This window comes from Falco naumanni, chromosome 2 (genome assembly GCF_017639655.2).
Source record: "Falco naumanni isolate bFalNau1 chromosome 2, bFalNau1.pat, whole genome shotgun sequence".
NCBI classification, from domain to species: domain Eukaryota; kingdom Metazoa; phylum Chordata; class Aves; order Falconiformes; family Falconidae; genus Falco; species Falco naumanni.
The window spans coordinates 4,075,042-4,101,644 of record NC_054055.1 but is presented as its reverse complement, the minus strand read 5'-3'; the positions used below and the strand labels follow the sequence as shown (position 1 = coordinate 4,101,644).

Sequence of the window (26,603 nt, the reverse complement as noted above, 5' to 3'; positions counted from 1 at the left end):
CAGCAAGATAACAAGACAGCAAGAATATAGCCAAATCATCCTGACACTGTCCCAGAAACATGTAGTGTGGTCACCACTTAGAGGTGACAACTTGAGCTTCAGTTAACATTTAGGTTATTTTACAATATGATCTCTTTCGCTCTGGATGCTGGCAGTCCCTCCCCAAGAAGCCTCTATGTTACATAGTCAAGGGCATGAGTAGGAAAACGTAGGTGCAGGGGGAGGTACCTACGGTACCAGGACACCCTCAGTGAGTCTTCTGCTAAATCAAAATCATTAAACACACCACAAGCCAGAGATGAATTCACTCCTATGCTCCTAAGATTAGCAAGAGAAGGGAAAACCAACTGCAGAAAAACAGCTTGGAAGGAGTCATTTGTCCATGAGGTCAGCTTGGAAGGGTAGTTGAAACTTCTATGAGACTACCATGTCCTGGGCTGGTACCTTGGGCACAAGATAAGATCAAAGGAAAAGTCCCCTTTTATAGACCGGTGGTAAGTAGGTAGGAAAGAACAATACTCAACAGCAATCTTAATTAATGGGACTTCCAGCACAGCCAGGAGTTTTGGGCAGAACTGATTCAACCTTGCAGTATGGACAATTACAGGACATTCGTTAGTGCAGCCCTTTGCAGGAATGGATCCTTCTTTGAAGTAATTCTCTCCTTCCTCTGCTTTGCATGCAGCAGCTGTGCTGATATAAAACTTGTTAATTGAAACAATTGCTTAGGAAAAAGCTTTGCAAGAGCTGACCTCCTCCAGTTTGTGCCAAAGGTGGTTTCTAGTGACTTGTCCAGTCAAACTGTCAGAAGTAGTTTGGGCTTTTCTTGCCACGCACTTCCAGACAAGTCACTGGAAACCCAGCCTTAATGTTTGCTGGCAGTAGACAGGACCAGATCAATTCTACTAGGGGTGAGGAAAAGAGGGAACAAGCAACACACCAGGTTTATCTTCTGGAGCAGGAGACTTTCAAACTCCACTGGCCAAGCCTCAAAAAGGCAAAATTTAAGTTTGGCTTTCACCTTGACAAGCAGCAGCAGCCACCTGTGAAAGTCAGCCAGCATGGATGGACCACTTCCATAGCTCACAGGCCAGCCCCAACAGACAGCAGGTTAAACCCTCGCTTCTTACTAAAAGAGCCCACATGAACAGCAGTGTGTGCTATTTCTGGAGCACTTTGCACCGCCAGTAGTAGAAGGCTGGGGGCTCTGACAAGTGCTGGAAGGATTTCCTCAGCCAAAGGCCAGGGATGCAATCCAGCCCTGTGCACTAGGCAGCAACAAAATCCAAAATAATTTGCCAAAAGGTGCAGGAAGGCATGAACTTTCTGCATCTGCTTAGTAAAGGAGGTCTATAGACATAAACTGCTTTAGCTCCTTATACACTCACAGGCAAAAACCCACCCTTAAACCTTAAAGATTTGCTTAGCCTATCCTGCACATCCCATGCGGGGACAGTGCAGATCAGCGTGGGTCTGCTTTTGGACAGTTTTCTCCCCATGAAAACCAAGGCACAGCTGCAATCACACAAACAACTGCTGTAACACGAACCCAGCCACACACCCCTGCAGCACCAGAGAGACCAAAGCAGCCCACTGGTTTTGGCCAAGTTTATTTCTAGAAATTTGTACAAAAATTGATACTCCATAATACAGTCTATCAAATATGATTGATGAACATTTGTCTTTAGAGGCAAGATTCCAGGAATGTGAAGTACTGTCCTCTTGCATGGAAGAAAGGCACATTTTGGAGCTCAAAATACACTCAAATGAACCATTGAAAAGGCAGGTCAGATATGCAAATAGTGCAATGTTTCAGGTTTATACATAAACACATTGTACTCCAAAGAATTCTCACTACAAGCAGCGTTAACATCCACGTAAACATTTTATAAACACTTTTTTAAAAAGTTGCTCACTTTAGATCCTATGCATGAAAAGGCTACTCCTTGACATTCACTGGACAGAATATTTAAAAGCCATCTTTGGGCAGAAGTTACTCCTAGCTTTCCCCAAATGCTTTTGGGATCCAAAACACTTGCCTGAGTAGTCCCACTGCATTTAACCCTACAGGCTACCCTAAGGGTCTGCAACACTGAGGCCACACAATTGCACCATCCCACCGCTCCTAGAACTTGTCCTTGGAGTTTTGTGGCTATGCAGGAGTCCCATATTTCCAGCTACATCTCTATGTGCAAGCAACACCTGGGACAGACCTGCTTCTAAACTGACATTCAAAATACAAGTGGAAGTTAACAGCCTCCACACTATGGACGGAGGTCCACCAGACTCTCTTTGTTTGCTGCACCACCCACAGGAGGTGCCATACCAGGGTGTCTGGCAGCCTCGTTGTGCTTTCAGGAAGAGCTTTTCCAAAGCAGAAATGCTCTTGTGCTATGTAAGCATGTCTCAACATGGCTCTTCTGCAACACGCCTGTAATACTGCCATCCCACTCAAATCATCCTGCTGCTTTTTTGATTGAAAACCAGATGGATCCCACTCTCCCCCAAAATAGCTTGTGCTATCGGGTACAGTAGCTGTAGGAATGTTTTTAACCCATTACTGGCAATAGAACAGCATTATATAGCAGATTACAAAGGCAATCATTTCCCCCATCCAAATCCTCACAAGCAATAGGGAGTTGTGCTTTTTTTTTGATAGAAAGACATTTGTAATGGGATTTATCCAAAGCAAAGCCTTTTTTGTGTGTATAAAGTGGTCTAGCAATACTTTAAACACTTTCTTTACAGACACATACACCCACGCATGCTTTCAAGTACACGATGACAGCTTGGACTCCTGGAGAAGATGTGTTTATTCTGAGAGAAGGAGGTGCTGCTGAGCCAGTCCCTTCAGTTGACTTCCAAGACCTCTGTTTCTGGCAGGCCAAATTTACTCTTATACTTGTCAAAGAGTTTGATCAGGGAGTCGACATATATGCTGTGGTAGAAGTCCACTTCCCTCTGGGATGGATTATCGATTTTGGGGATGCTGATGGGCTCTCCAACTAATAAAGAGAGGGAAAGACCCACATGTTAGGTTGAATGCTCCTGTACAGCCTGCAGATTTGTCTTCTATGGCCACAGCTATGGTAGTTCAGCACATCCACCCTGGCATAGCACAGCCTGCCGTTATAGCAGAGGTTTGCCTCATTCCTCCCAGTTCTGCTACGCTCTGAAGCACAATTTTCTCACCACATCTGCAGCAACACCCAGATTCACTTTAGCTACACAAATGCCATCAGAGCAAAGCCTCTGCTGTGCAAGGTGGTTGGAAAGTCCCACTTCTTTCTCCTTACAGCAGCACGATAAATCCCTCCTCAATTAACAGGAACCAAGACTAAAAGCTGCAGTTCTTGTGTTCCCTTATACACACCACAAAAGCAATGTGGCCTTCCCCCCCACCCCCCTTCCCTCAAACCCTTGCTTCTTTGGGTTGGAAGACTCAAAGGCAAATTTTAGAGTTGGCTTTAAGATTCAGCTGTCAGACAGCATCACACTGCCAGTCCTAGGAGTGCATGGGGAGGCAGGCTGCTTCTCACTCTAACTATCCAAGACCAGAGAAGGTAGCAGCTACAGCATATTTTCCCCCAAAAGCGCTCACTTGCAAAAGTATCTGCCAGAAGAACATGATGGAAGGCTTGTAGCCTCTGGTAACTCTTCCAGTTAGTTCTCAGCTATGCTGGAAGGTTTTATATAGAAGGGAAAACAGTTTTATAGTCAAGACTCCAACACCAAACTAGAGTAGAGGTATGGCATAGACTCAAGTACACTACTACCTAGAGAAGCACATAGCACATTCATACCAAGACCTTACCAACAGTAGTGATGGGCTTGGAGTAAGGTAACAATCCCCAGGTGTTGGAGGAGAAGAGGCCACGGCCATGAAAGATGCATGGAGCAAAGCCAATGTGCTTCTGAAACTTCTTCTGAATCCATCTTCCCCAGGAACCCTCCTCAAAGATCACCTGCTTGTACACTTCATTCTCCCCAAAGGAGTAGACAGGAACCAAGTCCGCACTATAAAGATGGAAAGATGTTAGGACCCCACACCCCTGGTCTGCAGTCAATACTACAGTACCACAGTCGCACACCTTTGAGGCTGCACATTTGCAGATTTTAGTGGCCAGAGCTCTCTTTGCAGCACAAGGTACTGACATAGGTCAGCCAGACTTGACACGATATAGTAGATACACTTCTAAGCACGCAGGAGATTCGTACTTGCAGTGGGCCTGTGAAACACTACCCAGTCAGGCATTAAATACGCTTCCATATAGTCTCATCTCTGATTTTTGATGGACACCCCATTCCAGACACATGGGATCCCTGGAGATCACAGGGCCTACATAGGTGGTGCCCCATGCAGATTACTGACACCGGCCTCCCCTTGCCCTGGAAGCTTCCTGTTGTCCTAGGCATCTTCCCACCCCATCCCCTGCTCAGAGGCAGAAGCCAGAAGCCAGACTCATGTGCTTGATGCTCTCTGTGCATGCATCCACACAACACAGCAAGACTGCAGAAAGGAGAATCCATCCAAGACATCAGCTGCTTCAGGGGATAAAAGCACTTTTTGTATGCTAGCAGTACTGCTCTGGCATTGAGGTTTCCTCCTTACCCATGCCGTAGAGCCAGTTTCACAAATCCTTTCCGGTTTTTCAGTGTCACAGAGTTCTTCCCCGGGGTGCAGTTCAGGGACTCAGCTGCCCCTCCAACCACAATGATGATGGCATTGCCACTGCCGTTCTTGGACAAGATGTAGTCTATGCTGTCACGGTTCACAGGACATATACCTGCATATCCAGGAGACAGACATAAGGGTCAAGCTGCAAGATTAAGATGATCCTGAAAATACCAGCCATACCTGTAGCAAGAAGTTTGTGCCTTGATTTGTAGGTTGAGTTGTCCAACTTCCCTGGGGTCATAGAGGTTTGGGTGTATTATCAGGCAACTTGTTCCTCAACTAAACCAGCAGTTAATAGACCTGGACAGCACTAGACTTGGTTAGAAACAAACTCCAACACCAGCTCTCCAGAACTTGCCCTTAACACAAAAGGCTTCAGCAAGGGTTTTCTTCTGTACTTCATGATGCCAAAAATCAATTGCCTAAGACATCCTCCCTCTAAGTAAACTTTGCCATATGAGCTGGTTTATCCTTGGGGGGAAGAAGCAAAGCAGTTGTGTCAGTTTGGTGGGTGAGAGTCTGAATTTGACCAGTTCCTCAGCAAAACCAAGCAGCTGAATAGATTGTGCATTGGGAGGATGCTTTAGTGATAGAAAATAAACGAACAAGCCTTTCCAAGACAGATCCATTACAAATTAATCTAAAAACCCAAATTTTCCTGAAATATCAAGCTCTTGCACAGCAAGAGCACAATCCTCTGCTGTCCTGGAATGGAAAAGATGTATGGGGCAGAGTGCTCACATAAGTCCATGCTCTGAGACAAGTGTCTGGGAAGGTCTTTCCCTCTGTCCCACACTGGAAAGGGCAGGACTGCACTACCAGTCACAGTACTCCAGCTTCACAAACCCACCCCTGCCCTAAAGCTGCAGACCCCCACTCCCAAGGACCTTCCCATTCAGCTCAATGAAAGACAGCACCTTTCATTTCTACTCTGTTGCTCTAAAATGCTGTTTGATTCTCTGCTCCCGAAATCTGTGCTTTTCTCGTACAGTTATTGTCAGAGCTTGCTCATGCCTCACATTGTTGGCCAGGATAAGCTGAGAAGTGATATGCCGTCATTTACATTCCCATCCACACAACATGTCTGAGCTGTGCTGAGTACTTGAGGTCATTGCACTAGGAAGGGCAGTATTACACAATTTAATTTTAGAAGCTGATTCTGCACATCTCATGGTAGTCATCACTTGAACCAAGAACTAAATGATGAATGAGTTCTGTGGAATTATACAAGGCAAGTCTGTAAGCCTTCATATGTATCCGGGTATCAAGGTCACCACCTAATCCCAGCTCCAGACCACAGGGGAGCAGACCTCACTGGAGACAGATCAGCTGGATTTGAATACATAAAAAAAAATTTCTTTCAGCACAGCTACATCCCTCTGACCACATTTCCTTTGAAAGGCTCAGGCTGTACTTGCTGCCCCATAGGACACCTTCATACTCCCATGCACCAAGGCTCCCTGACAACACAGCCCAGATTCCTGTTCAGGGGAGATTACTACTGCCCACAACACTGAAATCCTTCCTCAGAAAACACAGTGAGACATGCAGACAAGTGGCAATTGCTGAATTGTGCTCCTTGGCACATTCACAAAGTATATGGGATTTTTCTGGCCATCTCCTCATGCTTTAGAGGATCCCTGATGTAGCTCTAATCTCTAGTAGGCTATAAAACTTTGTAATATGTAACAGTTAGTCCCAAACCAACTAAGTATGTGTATTGGTATAGTAATATTTGTTAGGATTGCACTTGAAGTGGTTCATCCACAAAACAAAGGATTGGAGGGAACTATCAGCACTTCCTAAATGATGTTTAAACCTTCGTAGTGACACCCTTAAGTTCCAGTACAGGAAACTGAAAACAAATCATGGCTTTCTGAAAAGTTTGCTTTGTCCAACAGATCACACCTATAGTATTGCTTAAATCTTATGTACAGAGGAAGCAGAATTTCTTACCAATTTAGCTGTAATGCTCAGGGATAGCCAAGCCAGCCTTGTCAGCAGTGATGTTGCTAATGTCTTACTCCCACCTTCCTTCCAAAAAGGATGGAAGCAGCTCTGGCTAGCCACAGGATTTGTCTACCAGTCATCTTGAGCAGATGGCACATGCTTTTTTAAATACAGAAAGGCTGTGTGGAAGCTTAATCAACACAACTAAGTTACAGACATAAGACTAGAAAGCAGATCCCAACCTGTCATGCACCGCTGTCCTGTAGGATTCCCAAATTATGGAAATTAAGGACTTCACACAGCAACTTCCATCTGGTGCAGGACAATAGAAACCAGCTTGAGATAATGCCCTTCCTAGGCAGGGACAAACACCTTTTCTGCACCAGATGCAGTTATTTTTCTTCTCCCTCACCAAATCAAGGCAGTAATCTTGGAAACAGCCAAACCTAGCTAGTCAGAGCCAAGTACAGCTACTCCTATCTTTCCCCCAGCCACGGGTCAAGATTCAGCCAAACCACTACGTTAAGATACCTGTTTTAAAGTCATTTATTGGCGAATCTGTTCCAGGGACAGCAAACGCGGTACTGACCTGTTCAATTCAGAGTTTCCCTCACCTCTGCCTAACTGATGGGCATCCTCACTCCGAAAAGGAAGCTCAGGCCATGCAAGAACACCATTTCTTGAGGCTGTCAACAATGCTTCCTCTGCCCAGTTATAATCTATTAAGTGTTCCATTAAAATACTGGTATCTATTAATGTCATTCAGTACAGATATCACTGCCTAACTCCTGTGACCCATCTGTGGGAAATATATTCAGGGAAGGGGCTCTTCTGAACAGCTGGAGCCATGCAATACCCCCAGACTCTTTTACTCCTGGCTGGCAGCTAAAAATGTGGTTGGGCAAAGAGGTCAGCTATCACCACCCTAAGTTCTAGATGCATGATAGCTCACATGGTAGAGCCTAAGAGCAGAGCTAGTCATGGTATTCACATTTCAAAGGCTCACAAATATTTTATATTTTCGGTCAGTGCAACTTCTTCATCTACCAGTACGTCCTAATGATAACTAGGACACTTGCTTCCATGTCTCCATCTTCTACATCCATAACTACAGATGCCAGATGTCTTTACTATGCCTTTGGACAAGAGTATCCTTGAGTTAAGGATGAATACAGAGGAGCAGCAGTCCCTGCAGCCCAAGCTCTTCACAGTTACTCACAGCTTCCTCTTGACAACTACACAAAAGCAACATTTGTGTGATGCTACCAGAGAGAAGTGGTTACGTGAGCTTCTGCCACAACTTTTCACTTGAAAGAGGGGAAGACAGTTCAGAGGCAAGGGCATGACTAGGAGGAAGCACAGTGCATGTGCTTGCACTTACCACCAGACATTAAGTAGTCCCTCAAAATGGGCATCCTGAAGTTCCCAGCCAGCGTTGCAAGGTATGGTCGGATCCCAGGGAATTTCTGGCTGACACCTGTGGCCTCTGTGCTGAAGTTGCAAAAGGCACCCAAGCCCATGATGCCATGTGGATGGTACCCAAAAATGTAGTTTTTGGTTGTCAGCAGATTGTGGGTTTTAACCAGCTAGGAAAGAAAAGAGTGAGCTCACATGAAAACAGATATTTTCAGGTAAGAAAAAAATAGAGAAAAAGTCAAAGCCCCCCACTTTTGTCTCTCTTCCCACCAGGCAGAACAGCCTAAGAGCTGGGGTATGGGCTATCCTGGATTTCAGAGGCTGCAGTAATGTGGCTTCAGTTCCCCAAGCAGAGGGAGAAGAATAAGCAGGCTGCTGGTGGACACAAGATGACTGTCAGCCAGGCAGGAAGAGGGGCTGGGCTGCAGTAGCCTGTGCTCTTTGTTTCTCTACTCCTCCCCAGGGTATTCTTGCAAGCCTCTTGCCCAAACCAAGTCCTTCCTGGCACTGTAGTCACAGCTACACCTTGTTCCAGGCCCTCTCTCAGCACATTAGTGGATCACATCCCAGTACAAAGGGAAAAAAAAAAAAAATCGGTGTCCCATAGCAAAAGCAAGTTTGCTTAACACCTGAAAAAAGATCCAGCCACTTAACACGCCTACTGGCCACCCTCCAAGAGGGAAAATGTGCAAAAGGGTGGCTTACCACTGGAACCTATCCCTCCTTAAGTTTTGTTCTGGCCTACACAAAGGGCCAACAAGACACCAAGCCATCCACAGCAGTGCTCCAATTTCTGCAGGACATGCTCCAGGAGCAGTGATCATAGTGGTTTGGGGCTGTGCAATATTCCTAACCACTTACTCATCTGTTTGCACAGCATGAACATGACAAAGCCATACACAGCATAACCAATACCATGGTATCACTACTGCCAGAGGATTTTTTTTGGCGCTGTAAGTAGCAGCAGCGTCCCATGCATCAGAGCATCTTCCCCTGGCAGTACACAAGCAATCTGACTAAGCACCCAACAGGACTACTGCATCACCCCACAAAAGAGGATCAAATTTAAAATTTTTTTCCAGCCCGCAATGGTGCCAGTTTTTGCTGACCACAACATCCCAGCAGCTCTCAGATTGGGACAGGACCTACAAGCTACAGTTGCTCCTTCAGCACAGGGTGCTAGAACAACTGCACCCCATCCCTCAGACTGTATATGCAAAGGTCACTGTCAGCTCCTACAGGAAAAAACGCAGATTTCCAAGACGTCACATCAGCGTTACATACCCTCCTGCCTTAGCCAAGAAGTGCCCTGGCAGTAAGCGAGCGAGTCTGCTTTGTTGAATCATGCTACAGAGCTGGAGTGCCACTGCGACATGCTGAAGCAGCATGCACAGAAATTTGATTCCCTCCTCCCCATGTTCCCGTCACGGTCCCTAGATGAGACTACAGCACTTGTGCTATGTAAGACAGCAGCTGCAATACAGGCATGACACAGCCACGGGTTAAGCAAGCTGACTACCCCTCCTCATTGTTTCCTCTGGCTCTGAGGTCATGTAGGGCTCCAGGAAGCGTGTGCAGATGCTTGTGGCTGCAGCAGCTCTGTAGAGCCCCGTGGCCTGTGTCACACCAAGTCATCCTTTCTTCCCTTTCCTTTCTTGCCCAATTAGTAGATGGCTTTGCTTTCATTCTCGAGGGTGAGAGGGTGGTGCCTTGACCAGTTACGACAAACAGGGTTGCCAGACTAGACTGGAAACCACTCTCCAGGAAAGACTGGAGGGGAAAAAAAAAGCAATGATTCCATAAGAATTCCTCAGCTCTTGCTCTGTTGTAGGACAGACTCAAGGCCTGGTGGCTACAGACACACATGACTTGGACCAGTGGCAGACGTTCCTCCTGAAAGCTTTTGCTAGAGCAGGTGGTGGTTTCCAGGTTCCAGACCTCACCCTTCACCTGCACCAAAGCACAGCTGCTTTGAAAAGGAAGCCAGCTGAGACAGAGGGTTTGTCCTTGCAAATCTGGAGCACAAGACATTTGTCAGCTGATCTTGGTAGAGCCACATGTCTGTCTCATACAGAGTTGTCCTGCTGTCAGCCATGGCAAACAACCTACTCCAGCCACTCCACCACGTGCAAGGACATCCAGTTCCCAGTGGAACCTGTTGCTGGCATACCTTGTATGAGCCCCAGCCAAGCTGCAGCCTTATCGCTCTGTTTGCTTTCCAAGACCTCCTATTATGGAGCCATAGGGCTGGTGATACTCCTGTATGGCTTGTGCAAGTGGTGGGTAAGGCAAGAGGTATGCAGGGAACCAACTCACCCATACACCTCACCCATGGCAAGGCAGAAGGGGAATATCTGAGCAACTCTAGAGACTCAATGAGAAACATTATGCTCACAACAGGGATTCACAGGTCTGAAAGTCAGCCTGGCATTCATGTATATATATACACATATACACACACACACGCTTTCCCCCCCAGTTCATCCCATCCAGACTGCCACAGCCCTCCACAGGTTGTCCCAAAACAGTGAACTTCTCTTCCTCTACCCAACTCAAACCAGGGCAGCCAGAGACTGCCAGGCATCAAACAGGTTTGCACCCTTATCGGCAAGTTGTGCAGGTCTTGGATCTGCTAGTGCATAAACTCAGCCCAGGGTCTGACCTGCCAACAATGAAGGCTCTGCCTTCAGGCTTCCCTAAATTTAGAGTCACAGAATCATTTAGGTTGGAAAAGACCTTTGAGATCATCAGCTCCAACCATCAAGCCAGCACTGCCAAGTCCATCACTAGACCATGTCCCCAAACACCGTATCTATGTGTTTTGAAAAACACCTCCAGGGACGGTGATGCTACCACCTCCCTGGGCAGCCTGTTCCAATGCTTTAATCTAGAAGCAGGGATTTTTTAAGTGCTGTAATCATTTATTTCTAGTCTCAAGCAAGACTGAAGTTTTCCTTAGGAGGCTGTTCACTCACCACTAGTTTTCTTGCACCTTTCCCCTTTACAAGCAAACTCTGAGCTGCCTTATTAGAATGGCCTAAGGAATTGCTGTAGCTGTCATTTGACATCACCTTTGCAACTCTGTTCTGAGCCTCCAGCAGGTTTTTCCTTTTGCCTTCAAGGTCTTTTCCAGTCCCATACAGCCTCAGCTCCTTGAAGTCTCAGTGCTCCCATGATGAGACAGAGGCAAAATGTCCTTGCTACCCCCCAGCTGGATGATTTACAGTGCTGGGACTGAAGCTGGACCTTCACCCCACTGCACTTAACATGCCTGTTCCCAGCTGCTGTCTGAGACCAACCCTATTTCAGTGGGAGCAAAGGTCCATCCATCTGCTCTAGTAATAAGATTTCTTTAAACAAATCTAAGCCCGCCTATAGAAGCAATAAAGCAGTACAATTATGGTAAAAAACCCTAGTGTTAATATTTGAGTGCCAGATACACTTGGAGAACAGTATTTACTATTTTATTTGTAGGAATGGGATGAGTAAACAGCACATTCAAGTGTGCAGAAAGCGGACTGCAGAGATACTACTGCTCATCACCAGGAGCCTGCAGAACAGGATGAAACTGGATGCCTAGGTGGGTGCTCAGCCTGCCTGCAAGCTGAGCAGCACAGTGACCACAGAAGCACGCAGAAAGCAGAAAATTAGAGCTCATCCTGCAGGATCCAAGCAACAGCAGTGAGCATATAAACTTGCTTAACAACTGAACAGCTGCAATTAGCTGCATCACACCCAGCAGCACTATGGAAGAAATTATCTCACCTCTCCAGCAATGCAGGCCAGGACCTGAAGACCCCTCCAGGCTCTCAGTATTATCACCATGCTACACCACAAACAGGAAGCAAAAAACCTCCACCTCCATTTTGTAAGTCATCTACAACAGCAACTAAGGAGCAGCTTTGCCAGGAAGCCAGCCAAGCCAGAGAATGCAATACAAACGCTGCAAGAAAAGTCTGTCTTGCAGCAGTCCTCGCTCTGGCTAGCTGCCGACTCTCCCATCTCAGCAGGAGACGGAGGAGGTGTCACTGCACACATCTGAAGTGCTCACTGCTTCAGAGGTGAGCCAAAGGTCTGCAGTCCTTGGTCTCTGAAGTGCTGTTGCCAATGGGGATCGGCAGTAGCTGTGCTCACATGCTCAGGTGATGGCTTCTTTACTACAGAAGATCTTTAGCTTGTGTCACTCCCGACATGACATCCCCAGATCAGCAGGATGTGCTCAGGCAGCTGCTGGGACCTGGCCTGCCCCTGCAGCAGCAGGCACACAGCACCATGTTCGCACCTGCAAGATCCTGGTCTTTACCTAGCAGTTCAGCACCAGGATTTAGCTCACTGGAAGCCTCCTCAGCTGCTGCATGTACTGCTTAGCTTAAAGCACTATTTGCAAAGCCAACCACTAAGCAGCAGACAAACTTAAGCTTCTAGTGCCCTAAAATAGCTTATTACTGTCACAGCAGCTGCAACAAGCCCCAGTGAATACGGACAACCTCTGCTCATGCCGAGGAATTTAGCCAGATTCAGGCTGGTTTCCAAATCCACCCAGCATTACAAAACACAACCTGGTACCTCCAGATACAGGTACAATAGTCCTGCTGGCGTTTCAGGCCGGGAGGCACCGCTGACTCAGGTGGAGACCAAGCCTAATCAGCATAAATATCAGAGCAGAGCCTGCTTTTCATGCAGCTACTCTGCTAGAGCAAGCCTGATCCCAGCAGTGGAGCTGTGGAAGGATGCAGCAGACCTAGGACAAGTGCTAGCACACAGCTCTGTCAGAGGTTGGTACCGGTGGCATTTCAGTCTAGCCAGATCCAGCCTGCATCCTCAAGACCGAGCTCACACCAGCCAGGTACAGGGAAACCCTGGCCTTCAGATCTGCAGCCACCCAGGACACTATGCCAAGAGGCCTCCTCTCCCAGTATTTTGGTGCTACAACTCTCACCCACTGGGAGCTGGGTCCTTGTTCCTGGGGAGGTGGCCTTAGGGGTTTGGAAAAAAAAAAAATCTGTAAAACTGCTTCCTATTTATTCCCTGGAATAGGAGTAAAATCTGAGCCAATATCCTAAATGCAGGTGGTGCCTGTGCCGATATGGATGCAGCTATCACAGCTCTGCATGCAGAGCTTGCAGAGGCAGTTTAGCATTCCCAGTGCCACGGGTGAGATTGTCACTGGTGTGATCTGCCTTTGCAGTGCTCAGTGGACACACTGCACAGGACAAGGTGCAGCAGATTACTACCCAACAAACCATGACCCACGGAAACAAACCAAGCCCTGCTCAGCCATTACACAGATTGTCCAGGATCTAGTCAAGGTGAATTTTGCAGACAGAAGATTTAAAACAAGTGATCCTCTCTAGACCAGTCTCCCTCTTGACTGAAGACAGGCAAATAGTTCATTTTTTTCAAGGAGTTCCCATGCTCTTAGCAAGTTCAAGCCCAAGCCATTCTGGTGGTCGGTACCACTCCTTGCAAGAGACAATATTCATAGGATCAGTCCCATTAGACAACCACCTCTAGCACCTCACAGCCCCATGACCCATGTCAGCAGCTTTTAACAGCTGAACAACCAGCTGGCTGCTCCCCTGTAGCAGATCAGCTGTCAGCCCTTGTGTTCTGCCCTTTGCACCATTTACCTGCGGGCTCCGTAAGCCTGGCACAACTCTGCCCCTTAGTGACAAAGGAATTACAGCCATAAGGGGTTCTCACAAGTGGACTGTGTGAACTAGTAAGTATTTACCTAAAAACAGCAAAAAAGTTCAGTTTATCTAAACCATCTCATCTCTAAACATACCTGAACAACGCGACTGACAAACTTCTAATACCTACAGTGGATCTGACCTGCATGGCTGGTGCGGAGCATGTTTCCATGAAGGCAGATATAAGACACCAAAGGAGGGGAGAAACACGGGTGCAGCATTACTGGTGACCCCCTTGAATCAAGTCCTCAGGAGAAACTACCCCATTTTAGCCTTCAGCAATATCAATACAATGGTGTTTCTTGCAGTACTGTGGATGCTGTACTAGAAAACAACAGTTGAAGCCCTCTTCAACACTGGAACACGCTCTGTTCTCCGTTAGCTATGAGACCTTGGCTGACCAGGCACTTGCAGCCTGTGCCATCATGATGTATTTTTCCATGTACACCCACCCACGCCAAGAATTACCTGTTCACAGCAGCAAGTGTGGCAAGAGGTTTGCTCACCAGCAGCAGGTTCAGGCACCCCGAGAGTCCAAGTGACTTTGCAAAGGAAGAATCCAATCTATGCCACTTTGGTTTCCTACTGGAATTGGATTCCCTACTGCTCTCTGAGGCTGGACTGTCTTAGGGGTGGGTAGCTCATCAAAAGCCATGGCAAGGTCCCTTCCTTTTGCTCAGGCTGAATAAAACTTGCCAACAGCCTTACATAATAGTCCTTTCGGCTGTGTGTCCTTCCAAAGAGGATCAAGTTCCCTCCTAGCTGAATTTGGCCCCTGCTCCCTTCCAAGCCCCTCAGCTAACTCCGCAGTCCCCAGGGCAGACTGGCAGCCCTGTCCCCTGCCTGCAACACGTCTGAACTACCAGGGAAAATACATGCAAAAGGCGAGTAAGTCACAAGCTGGAGAAATGGAGCTATTCACACTGCTGGAACCCCCCCCCTTCCCCAAAGCAGCTAGACTTCAGAGCAGGTTTTACCACTCCCAGTGAAGTGGCAGGACTTCTGGTACACAGGGTTCCCAGCTATTCTTACCCAGTATACTGCTGCCCTAGGGTGTAACTGGAAAACAGGCCAAAACTGCACTAGGTGTACTAGGGAGGAACAGAGGTATGGCTAGGCACAACACAGGACTGCTGCAGCACAGAAGCTGGAGAGATGAACAGGGAACCTTACTGCTACAGGGCAGATTGCCTCAAGACCATCAGAAGCAGCAGCTTCTACAAATCACAATACCATCGCTGGTGTTGCATCTCGGATTTTATGACCACAGCCGCTCCAAGCGGTAGTACAGCAAAGTAAGGCATGTCCTACTTAAAGCTCAGTGTCATGGATAGACTAGTATAGGTACAACATCATTTCCACAGGGGTTACTACAACTCAGTTATTACAAAAAAGTTACTACAAAATAGTTAAGTGCCAATGCACAGTATTAAACTGTTACTTACTCTTATTGGAAAATAATCCCTGAAGTACCTCCATATAGCCCAATTTCTCACCCACTGGGATCTTCTTCCACCTAAAGAGAAGAAAACTCGTGGTTTTAAAGGCTTTCCACATGGGTGTCCCCCAAGAAGCCTAAAGGACTCCACATAGTTTGCTGTCTTACTAGAGAAATCAACAGTTTCATTCCTCTAAATGGGACACCTGCATCTTTCACTAAAGTCAGGTGAAACCATCCATCCTCAGGACTTCAGAGTACTTCAAGCTAATTAACAACTAACTACAAATTCACAGTAGGATCTGACCTGATAATCTGTTGTAGTTGGGCAATGGAAAATTCAAGCCAGAAACAGCTCAATGTTAACCCTAGAGTCATCCTTTGGGAAAAGGCCAAGATCCTGGATGATTTCAGTGGTCTTGAAGCAATGGAGAATTGTGCTAATCTGGCTATGAAAGGAGTTGCCATCAAAACTTGTTGTCGTTGCTGTAGTGGGTTCTCAGAGCTGGTTTCTGCAAGTTGTTCTCTGAAATAAGAGTTTTCTGCTTTATTTGCAGCAACACTGACTCCACAGGGGACCCACATCTTAATAGTCATGTGACAGCCTGAACCTTGTAAGAGATTGAAGACAGCAAGATCTTGAATCTTTATGCATATAGATCTTTCTGGCCTATAGAAAGAACCTAAGCCTTAAAAATATGCTGCTAAAAGCCAGCAATGGCACGATACTAGTGAGTGCTATCGTGAATTACCCTCAGCATCAAAACCTGCAGTCACTGCTTAGCCCAAAGGCTGGCATTTATATGCTTCACTGAATAATGCTTTTGGTCAGCGATTCAGCCAACCACCACTAAGAAGGGAAGTCACCCAATACAAAGTACTTCATTGGCCAAACAGGAGGACAAGGACACTTAAACAATAAGGATCTATTCTGCAATATTTACCTTTCTTTGGTGTATTCCAGTCAAATACCAGCCAGGCTAAATATAGAGCCGCAATTGCCCAGCAGTCTGTGCACAGTATGTACATGAGGATTAAAGTGCAAGCAATACCTGGATAGTTCCAAGAAAGATAAGAAAACAAGGGTGCATCAGGTTTTGGTCTGCATTTACACTTGCATAAAGAGCCTCTTGCCTTTTGACCCTTCTATACTGACGTCTTAGTCTCAATCTGATGTCATTAATCCTCAATCAAATCGGATTTAGCTAAAAACCCTTTATGTAGGGCTGAGACAGCTTCCTCTAAAGCTACACGCTTTGAAGTACCTCAACCTCCCCTTCATGGTTTCTCCAGGTCTCTCTTCTATAGTATCTCCAGGTAGGGCAGCTGCTTCATCAGGCAAGAGCAAGACTTCATAAGCATCAAGATTTCCCAGTGGCCCACACCAAGGGAGTTTCTTCCACCATCACACAAGCCTTCCACACATTACACCAGCCATCCCACCAGGGTGCCAGAGATCCCACCCACAAATGATGTTGCCGTTTTATCACAAACTAAATTGGGAAGGAACAGCAAGACTTACTTGACAGACTGCAATCAGCATCTTTCTCCACAATAATTATCAACAGCACTATGGAGCAGAGCAGCCTGAGGCTTCACATAACAGAAGCACCCAGAAACAAAGTCTTTACTATTTTAGTAGTCTAACAAAAACAGTTCTTGCCATTCTCTGGTACCTCTTGGAAAGAGACCAAGCCAAGAGGAAGGCACTCTTCTTGCCATCAGTTGCATCAGTTAGTAGTTGCTTCTAAGAAATTTATTCTCTGTAGACATTCCCACGAGCAAGTCAGGTAAGAGATTTCCAATTGCTTCAGCCTTATTTGTATGGTAGACACAGACTTGTGCTAAACATCAGTAGGTCTCTCTAGCTTCTATGTTTTTCTAGAGCCAGGTGAAGTCATTTATTGCCAAAATATCAAAGTATGCAAGTGCTTTACAATACTCACACACCCCACAAAGCATCTTGCTGCATTACACATCCAGTAATTAATGCTTATATAAAAGTTAACATTTTTGCATTAAAATTCTTCCAGAACAAAGGCAAAGAAAGCTTTGCTTTAGGTCAAAAGGTAATACTTACCCATGACAAGGAAAGTGAGAACCCATTGCAGCACAGAGATGATTTGGAGTTGTTTCTCTACTTTGGATTTAGATAGCCAGAACAAATCCTGCAGAGCAGAAAGAATGTTTGATCCTGTGCCTAAGAAAAAAAAAACACAGAAAGCCACATTTGCACCCTGCACAAAGGTATCTATATTTCCTTTCAAACAGAAGGTTTAAAATCAATTTTTGTGCAGTTTGCTTTTAGAGAAAGGCTTGTCAAAGGCTCATATTTCCCATGGAGTTTGGGCATCCTGGAAGGGGAAGGATTGCCATCTGCAAACATTCAGCTGTTATGGGGATACTGGAGGGGATTAATAGATAACATCAGTTCCCACTTCAGCAAGCCTCTATTCACTCAACCATAAAAGTGCAGAGGACATTAGCACTGGTCCTAACATATGCCCACACTTCAAACTGCCAATTCCTGGAAGCAGCGTTTGATAAGAGAAAAACCCCTGAGTTCACTGTAAGATAAAGATCAGCTGTCCCAAACCACAGGCAAGCACACACCAGGCTGTGGTCTGGACTACTGCTCATCCACCCTTGACCAAGCCTGCTGTACAGCTATGTGTGTGTTCACGGAAAGCTCTGCACGCCAGCCTTAGACAGCACAGCTCAAGGGCTGGTTGAGCAACACCCCAACACACAACCCCAAGGATCCACAGCTCCAAGGGAAAGGAAAACTATCACAGCATTTCTAAAGCAATAAATGAGGTGGGAAGGAGTTGAAAGCCACTCTTCTGGAAGCTTAAACTATTCAGGTAGGGTGAAAACCAACTAAAGCTGAAAGACTTGATTTCTATGAGGAACCACCTACTGTGGTGTCTGCTGATATCCAGAATGACAGCCTGGCTGGGGTGGGAAGGGACCTAAGGAGCCCACCCAGCCCACCCCCCTGCTGAAGCAGCTCTCCCAGAGCAGGTTGCACAGAGCCGTGTCCAGGCGGGTTTGAATGTCTCCAGAGCAGGAGACCCCCCAGCCTCTCTGGGCAGCCTGTCCCAGCGCTCTGTCATTCTCAGACTTCTTCCTTGCATTCAGATGGAAGTTCCCATGTTGCAGTTTGTGCCCGTTGTCCCTTGTCCTGTCGCTGGGCACCACTGGAAAGAGTCTGGCCCCGTCCTCTTGTCACTTGTCCTTGAGATTTGTAGGCATCGATGAGTCCCCCTCTCAGCCTTCTCTCCTCCAGCCTGAACAGCACCAGCTCCTTCAGCCTTTCCTCACCAGGGAGATGCTCCAGTCCCCTGACCTTCATAGCCCTCTGCTGGACCCTCCCCAGCAGTTCCCTTATCTCTCCTGAACTAGGGAGCCCAGCACTGGACCCAGCACTCCAGCTGTGGCCTCACCAGGGCAGAGCGGAGGAGGAGGAGGATCACCTCCCCCAGCCTGCTGGTCATGCCCCTCCTGATGATGCCCCCCCCCGGATCCCACTGGCCTTTTGGCCACATGGGCACCCTGCTGGCCCATGGGTGACTTGCCATCCAACAACCTCCAGAAAGAAGTGGGCTTTCCTTCACTTCTCTTCATTGCTTTATTTTACAAGCACAATAGTAACTGGCTGAAATGCAAATCAAGCTTCTGGCCTATGAACAAACCAGGAGGCATGCTTACCTATTTCTTTTTCTGTTTAAGAAGCAGCTTGTTATTGGAAGGGATGTGATGCTGCTAAGCAGCTGTATCAAGTGGGTTTAGTCCCTACTGTTGCTGGCAGAGCGTGACACTGCCAGTGGTGATAACCTTAGCAAGCACTCACACTTAGCCAAGTGAAAGTGATTGCAAAGAGCTTCTCCATTAGATGTAGGAAGGTACCAGAATTTTTAGTAGTTTCTACAAAGAAATTTTCACTGATGCATCCTTTAAATATATGAAACATCTCTGCAGCCTTTCCCAACTGCTGCCCTTGCTGACAGCCTAGGCAATAGGATTAATGCACAATACCAGCTGTATTAGTTTTGCAGCTTCTCTGCTGCCCCTCTTCAATGCCGTGCCACGTTAAGCCTGAACATGGTCCCTATGCTGACAACTATGTGCCCTCCTGAGAGTTTCCTGTAGTAAAGGACATCAACAGGGAGCCACACCAGAGGCTGCAGCCTAAATCTAGAGCCAGCCCACCCAGCTCAGACCCTTGGCTCTACTTGTCTACCTTGAGCGAGCAACGCTAGCAATGGTTTGGGCATTAACTACTCCAAGCAGACCAAGTTTTGGTCTAGGATAGATCATGTCACTGCAACTGCCAGTAAACTGAAACCTACAGCACCAATCCAGTCTGAAGCAGTAGCTCAAGTTGAAGGCTTTACAGGATAGCATAGTACAATATTAAGAGTGAACTCAGCAAGTCCCTCCCACTTCTGAGGTGAGAAAGGAGAACATGTTGAGTTAGAACTATCACCATTGCACTGATTTGCAATACTAGAATACCTAAGCAGGAAGGCTCAGAAATCCCTCGCTGTAGCTCTTCACATTTGGCAGTAAATCCCCAGATCTGGAGTGAGTGATAACTTTTTCTTTACAAAGTCAGAAACCACCTGTCCAAGGGTAAGAGAAATCTGTCCTTCCTGCCAAAGGGCCACAGCCTAGAGGCAGCCTCTACTGCAGCTCCAGGAACATGCCATCCCAAAAACCTGGCTTACAAAATTACACATGGACAGACCTCATGCGGTCCAAGGACTGCTAGATACTTTAAAGGGAGCCTTTAGCAATAGTGATGTCACTGGCCATATCTCATGTCCTCAAAAATAAGCCAAAAGTCTTAGAGACTATTTGTGATCCATAACAAAAGCCCAGCCCCATGTAATTTATCCTTCCAGCACATGCACTTACATTACCAAAACATCTTTGGATCGACGAATTCAACACTCCAGCCTTAGATCAGCTAAATCCCTATCCTCTTCCCCCAAAGAGAACAACTGCCTACCCCTCCAGAAAGGGATCTGTACTTCAGCATTTTCTAGATGCTTTAACAAATTGTAGGCATTGCTAAGCCTGTAAATAGACCAGTATCGAGTAGCACAAATCGACCTATCAGCTTGTTTCCCAAACCACATTAAGCTTTTTGTAGCAACATTCAACTCTTGCAGACAGAGGGAAGGCATGGGTTTGGCAGACAGCTCCGAACAGGCAGCTGACCACCTGCCCTTGGACAAGTGGTGTCCCGGGTCAGTTATTTCCTGAAAGCAAAAACATCCTTCACAGATCAACATTCCCAGCACCAGAAAAGCCAGCAGTGACCATGGGCAGAATAATATTAGTATTTAATTCCCAGTTAAGGGCATAAAGTAAGTCCAGTGGCATTGGAAAGGGCTGGGGGAATAGGCAGACGTGGCCCCTGGCAAGTGCCAGTGCACGGTCTACCTTTGCACCAACAACCTGCACACTCCAGATGGACCCAGTGCATGAACTGCAGGCTGGGCAATTACAGTCTTTAGTGCTGAGACAGCTCTTTCCAGCCATTTCTGACCTTGCTGTTCATCACATCAGTCTTAACACTGTGTATTCAACCCCCCATGCAAGCCTTGCCTCCTTTTTCCTTCAGCTGTAGGTTGCCAGGAAGCTTTTTTTGGGAAGACCTTCCACACTCTGGAGAGTCAAGCTGGTAACTGGTGACACAGGGCAGAAGAGCTTTGACAAGTCATCAGAAGTCTGGTTTTGGGGGGCTCAGCCACAGCAGAATAACTCAAAACTGATACCTGGGTTCGGTTCTTTGAAGCGCTCACCTGTGGGCCCACACCATGCATCCTTTACATATTAAAACCCAAATGAGAATTAAGCATAGGAAAAGCAATTTCTTTAACTTTCAGGAAATATATTAGCCTAATAACAAAGTTTAATAAGGCACATTAGACATATCTATGATTATCTTTGAGGCAGAAGAATACTGTATACCCCAGCCTTTGGTATCCATTCATATTAGTATTTTCCCAAGGAAGTATTTTGAATCCTGGAGCACCTCTACCTTCTACTGCTGAAGTCATTCACTTATCCTGCACTGGCCACCCAGTGCAGCCCTTGGAATGTTTTCCAAAGCACCCATTCCAGAAATGGACAGCCCAACATCCACACAGTAGAGGTCTTAGCAAGAGCTTTCCTAGTCTCAGATGAGGTCCTGAACCCCTCAACTCACACTGCAGCTCATGCTCTGGAATATTCATGGGATACTCCCTGCACTAAGCCACACATAGCTCTCAAGGATGCTACTTGTCAAGATGGCCAGAGTAGTGACTCCTCCAGGAGACCTCACTGCTGCCCAGTAAAAGCAGTCATCTGCAGCCTTCCAAGGAAGCTCAGTGATGTTAGCCAGCTGTCTCTCAACTGGTGATGGTCTTACTACACTTTTATCATTTAATTCCAGCAACCACCAAATGCAGGAGATGCTACCAAGGAGATCCTGGCATCAACGAAAGGTTTGATGAAGCATCTGACTCATGCCTGCAACTCAGACTCAGCTAGGGGCAGCATCTGGTGCACTTGGAGCACTTCATCTGAAAAATCATGGTGTTCTAGCATGGTTTATCTAGGCAGGGAGGCAGAACCAAAGGTCCCAGGAGTGGAAGTAAACAGGACTTCACACTTGGTCACCAGAAAACCCAATCAACCGCACTTTAATTAAGAAGCAGCCAAATAAATTAGCTGAGAGGAAGTAAGCATTACAGGTTGTTAAAAATACACTGAAAGCTTGTGAGAGTCAAGCTTCATCTGCAACTTTTTCAAGACAATTAGCATGTTAATTCTTGACCAAGAATTATACTGCATCACACAGCTTATTTAGAAGAAAACCAAATCAGATCCTTCGAAGCATAAGGTGCAAATGGGCATTTTGAGCTACATACCCAGCAGTGAAGCTGACATGGGAAGTGTAACAAAGCTAGATTAGATAAACAGACCGATACCAGGATACTTGTAAGGATCCAGCCTCCCATGCAAGAGCAGGAGTCTGCACAGAAAGCTGCTACATCAAATGAGACATCTGTAAAACTCCTCGAGCAACACAAGCTGTTGTGTCTTGGGTTTATTCAGATGCCCCAGCTGCAGTGCAGAAGCTCTCTCTGCTTCCAGCTTTGTTGTCAGTGGTACTAGATAGTGCATCATTTTTTAGAGAGTAACAAATTACCAGTGTGGGGTATAGTTATCCTGCCCTGTACACAGCTGTACAGCAGTTTGCTGATGTCCCATGAGACTACTCAATAACTCCACATTATCTGCAGTAATAATGCCTACAACTGGAGGTCAACAACATAGTTAACAGGGACATATGACAACATTTATTTCAGCCACTTTAGGAAAGAGCTGGGATTCTGCATAGCAAATAAACAAATTTGTCATGACATTTATCTCATGTTAGATCTGCATTTACTCACAGCACTGAACTTGGCCCCCAGTCTCAACAGTCACAGCCGTACGCAGGTTAAAGTGATGTAACCATGAGCGTAGACCCAGCTGCCCTAGACCAGCCAAAATGTTTAGATTTAAATCAGCAAGACTTAATAGCTCTAGACAAGAGAAAGAGAACTATCTTACTATATCTCATCAGTGTCCAGGAGACGCATGTAGGAGCTCTGGAAGAAGGGCTCAGTCATGAGCAAATCCAGACCTCCCGGGTAGTTTTGTCAAGAGGAACCACCACAACACAGCTCACAGCAATGCTGTACTCCCAAAACAGGAGCCCCCAGGTTCCCTCACAAAGCCAAAGTGAAGTCAGCCTTATGTTCCATGTGAGGTTTGGCAAACTTCAAGGTAAAGTTAAGGAAAATAATCTTCCTCACCCCAAACTTCTGTAAGATGAAACAAGATCAGAAAAGATACTTCAGCAAAGGATAGCCCTTAAATGCTCTGGCCACACTAACAGCCTTTCTCAGGAGAGGGGAGGCACCTCCTTGCTGCTCTACTAAATACAAGAATGCCTGGAGACCCTACGGCCAAAGTGGGTCAGGTCAAGGTGAGGAGGTGACAACTCCTACTACCCAAAGTGTCTTGAAGCATCATCCAACCCTACACACTGGTCCAAGGTCTGCTCTGACTTTTGAAATACTGGGTTGGTGTCCGAGAAAGTTCCCCTGCATACACACGGGGGTTGATAGAGGGGCAGGTGCCCAAACCTTTTTTTTCCTTTTTAAATAGAATCAGACTTTCAGTCAAATTCACAAGCACTGGGACAAAGCCAGATGCCAGGCAAGCAAGAAGACTGAAGGGCAGTATGAGCCATTGAGACTCTCACTCCACAAATCTTAGTCCTTTGCACAGACAAGATACTTTGAAAAGATGTTCAGGAGGTAGGAAAAAAAGTCTAGTGGGTTTGTTCTAAATGTTCTGTGTAGTGAGGGAAATTATCTAACATAATCAAGCAGCACATGAAGTCCCATGCATGAACTGCTGTACCACATCACCTCTGTCCATCTTTGACCTGCAGGCTCCCACGATACCACCAAAGCCCAGCCTGAATCTCAGCTCCTCTGGCAGGCACCTGGCTTTGCTATGAACAGGTAGGCTTTGAAGCTGGTCCTGTGCTTTGTTGCCCATGGCAGGCTACAGTACTGGCAATGGGTTGCATCACCAAGGCAACATCTCCCATTTCCCCAGGCAGAAGCACATTATGAAGTTAGCAAGGAAGCACAAATATCACTGCAGGACCCCCATGAGGGACCTCAGAGGAAAATTGACCTGAGGAGAGTTAAGACAGCTTTCCATCACTAAGCAGGATTATCTAGAGATGAGGCCAATCACTGTCCCTAAACCACACTCCATTTTGAATTATGCACGTGTCCTAGATCCATCATTAACATGCCAGTGCCAACAAGGTGGCCAGTGAGGTCTTGGGTCAGCCCTACATATTTTATAAGTCTCCTGAATGATTTATCCTCTGTACTTGGCTTGCAGTTAGCTCCCAGTTTAACAGTTCACATGCTGTCAATTCAAGTTACCTCTCTCAACTCAAAACATCACTTATCTTCTGCTAGTTGTATAGGCAAGCTAAGTTACTTTAAGGACCTATTCTGAACACAGGGAACACATACAGGTCTTTTTGCTGGTCAGTTCACAACTGATCCTACAGCTCCACCTCTAATACCAGCAGGTGCCACATCTTTCTGATGGAGATTAGCAGCTCTGTACATAGGACTGGACAGGACACAGTGCAAAAGCAAGAGCTGAGGGGTTAATTCACCAGGTTCAGGTCCTCTTAGGTCTGCTAATGATTTGCTTAATCAAGAAGCCATTTCACAGGTGCTTCATCCCTGAAGGAATTAGCAGTTTGCTTTTTCAGGGCAGAAAGTGTTTCGCAACACAGCTCGATCACTCAAGGACACTCCAGAAGGCACAGGGTAAATCGTTGTCCAAGTGTGTTTTCCTGCAAAGTCTGCACTTCTTGCAAGCCCTGACATCTCTTGCCAAGCACCTTCGCAGGAGGGGCACAAGGCTCTAGCAAGCTAAATATTTAGACTTGTTGAGTTTATTCTTGTGAGATCCCTAGAGCTGCTTTTACAAGCGGGCAAGGGAGCGCACACTTTGGGATTTCCCATATTGTCTCTCCCACGCCTTTAACCTACACATTTCAGCCTGCAGGAAGAGGCATTCAGTGTCAGCCCATGATAGGTTGTCAGCCACTGGCACCCAACCTGCTCCTCTCCGCGAGGTGATTACTTACCAGCACGGAGAGCTGCGGGAGCAAACCTGACTGTACTTCATAACATACAACCTTGCTTTCACACTGAATCTTCAACTCCCCATTATAAAGCAACAACAAATTGCAATGCTTTTTCTTTTCCTCCTCTGTTGATGCAAGCGGGGGGTATACAAAATTACAGAACGAGGCTGAACACTGAATTTTACCGGGCATGTGATGCTGATAAAACTACCACGCTTTCCTTCCTACCGTCGCAAAGAAAGCGGGGGGAGGGGGGGAAGGAAGCTCCTTTTTAAGCAAAGAGCAAACACCCACACTTCGCTAGGGTGCAAGGGCACTTAGACAAGCCAGAGCCTTCTGCAACAGCTTCAACCTCCCGACCGGAGGGTTAGCTCGCTAAATTATCTTAGTATTTTTTTTTTCAGCTCGCTAAAAAGCAAAATCTGCGCAAAGAGCTATAACCCTCACCCCTCAGGGAAGCTACAACCGGCCTCCCCGCCATTGCACATCGCTTCCCCCCCCGCCCCTTCCCCCTCTTAAACACCCACCCCTGCAGGCAGGGGGAAGGGGCACAGAACGCGGCGGCGCTTTCGCGCCCCCCCCCCCCCCCCCCCGCCCCGCCTGCACCTTGTACCGCCGAGATGCTGCTCCCCCAGCGCAGCATCCTCCCGGCACCAGCACCCACCCCCACCCCGGTACCTCGCAGCACCCCGGAGTAGGCAGCGATGATGGTCTTCATTGCGGAGCGGTGCTCAGGTCTCAGCCAGGGCCATGGGATGGAAAACAGCACCCGGCTCCGAAACCCGGCGCAACCGGTGAGCGGGAGCAGCCCCGGCCGCACCCCCCTATATAGCCCGGGGCGGGGGGCGGGGGCGGGGGACGGGCCGCGCAGGGCGCCTGGGTCCCGCAGCCCGGGGGGCGGGGGAGCGCTGGCCGTCCGTGGTGCCCCTAGCTGCGTGGGTTGGGGCTCGGGGGGCACCCCCACACCCTCTGCAAGGTGTTTCCCTCCCTGTTTACTTTCTCCCCATTGCAGGGGCGGGGGCGCATCCCCCCCAGGCCCCCACTAGCAGTGGGTGCTTTAAGACGCTGTGGCCTCCTCCTTCCTCAAATACTCTCCCACCCCACACTCTGCTGATTGTAGCTTCCCCGGTGGGATTTGGGAGGAAGGTAGAAAAGAGAAAATTGCAGAAATTTTATTAACAGACGCTTTAATGGTTTCATTAAGTTTCATTTTCATTAAGACAGTTTGCAGGTATGCCCAAACCTCTAACTAAGCCTCATTTTCTTCTCCTAACGAGATGTTTAAGGATCTACTCAAATGATCCATAAGAAACAAGGTGTTATTTAGGTATATATCAAGGTTTTAACGTAGCTGCACTTGCCAAGAGATTTCTATACATTTTTACAGATGGGGACAGATTGGTCTGTCCCAGCTCCCATGGCATTAAACCAGATTCTTTGCAACAGAGTCGTGGCTGGCCCAGTTGTTAAAAGGGGGGATTTTGCTACATCCCTGGACAAAGGATCAGGCCTCGACACCCTTTCCTAATATTTTTTCATATTCTAATCTAATTTTATCTTCTGTAATTTGGAGGAAACAAAAAGGATCTGCTTTTGAGAAGAACTTTGACATCGCACAAGGAAAAGCCCATTGGAAGCAAAGAGCATGTAGAGCTCCCCATATGCAGACAAGTAGCGATCCCCACCGAAATG

The 26,603-nt window shown here is 47.0% G+C and overlaps 1 protein-coding gene across 1 annotated transcript; it reads right to left on the bottom strand.

The window, feature by feature from the left end:
* Positions 1–1,594: 1,594 nt before the first annotated feature.
* On the bottom strand, positions 1,595–25,729 carry DGAT2 (diacylglycerol O-acyltransferase 2). The gene is made up of 8 exons (XM_040584273.1): positions 25,590–25,729; positions 17,256–17,375; positions 16,120–16,227; positions 15,183–15,253; positions 8,010–8,214; positions 4,613–4,787; positions 3,815–4,017; positions 1,595–3,005 (listed from the first exon to the last, which is right to left on the bottom strand). Exons 1-8 carry the CDS (start codon positions 25,627–25,629, stop codon positions 2,851–2,853), a joined length of 1,077 nt encoding a protein of 358 aa, XP_040440207.1. The 5' UTR covers positions 25,630–25,729; the 3' UTR covers positions 1,595–2,850.
* Positions 25,730–26,603: the final 874 nt, after the last annotated feature.

What these genes read in the sequence shown, in the direction of transcription:
- DGAT2 (XM_040584273.1), bottom strand. Translation starts at nt 25,629, where the DNA reads ATGAAGACCATCATCGCTGCCTACTCCGGGGTGCTGCGAG. An exon ending in CTACTCCGGGGTGCTGCGAG is followed by an intron (nt 17,376 to 25,589) that starts GTACCGGGGTGG and finishes TTTTTTTCTTAG; the next exon opens with GCACAGGATCAAACATTCTT. An exon ending in GGACTACTTAATGTCTGGTG is followed by an intron (nt 4,788 to 8,009) that starts GTAAGTGCAAGC and finishes CTGGATATGCAG; the next exon opens with GTATATGTCCTGTGAACCGT.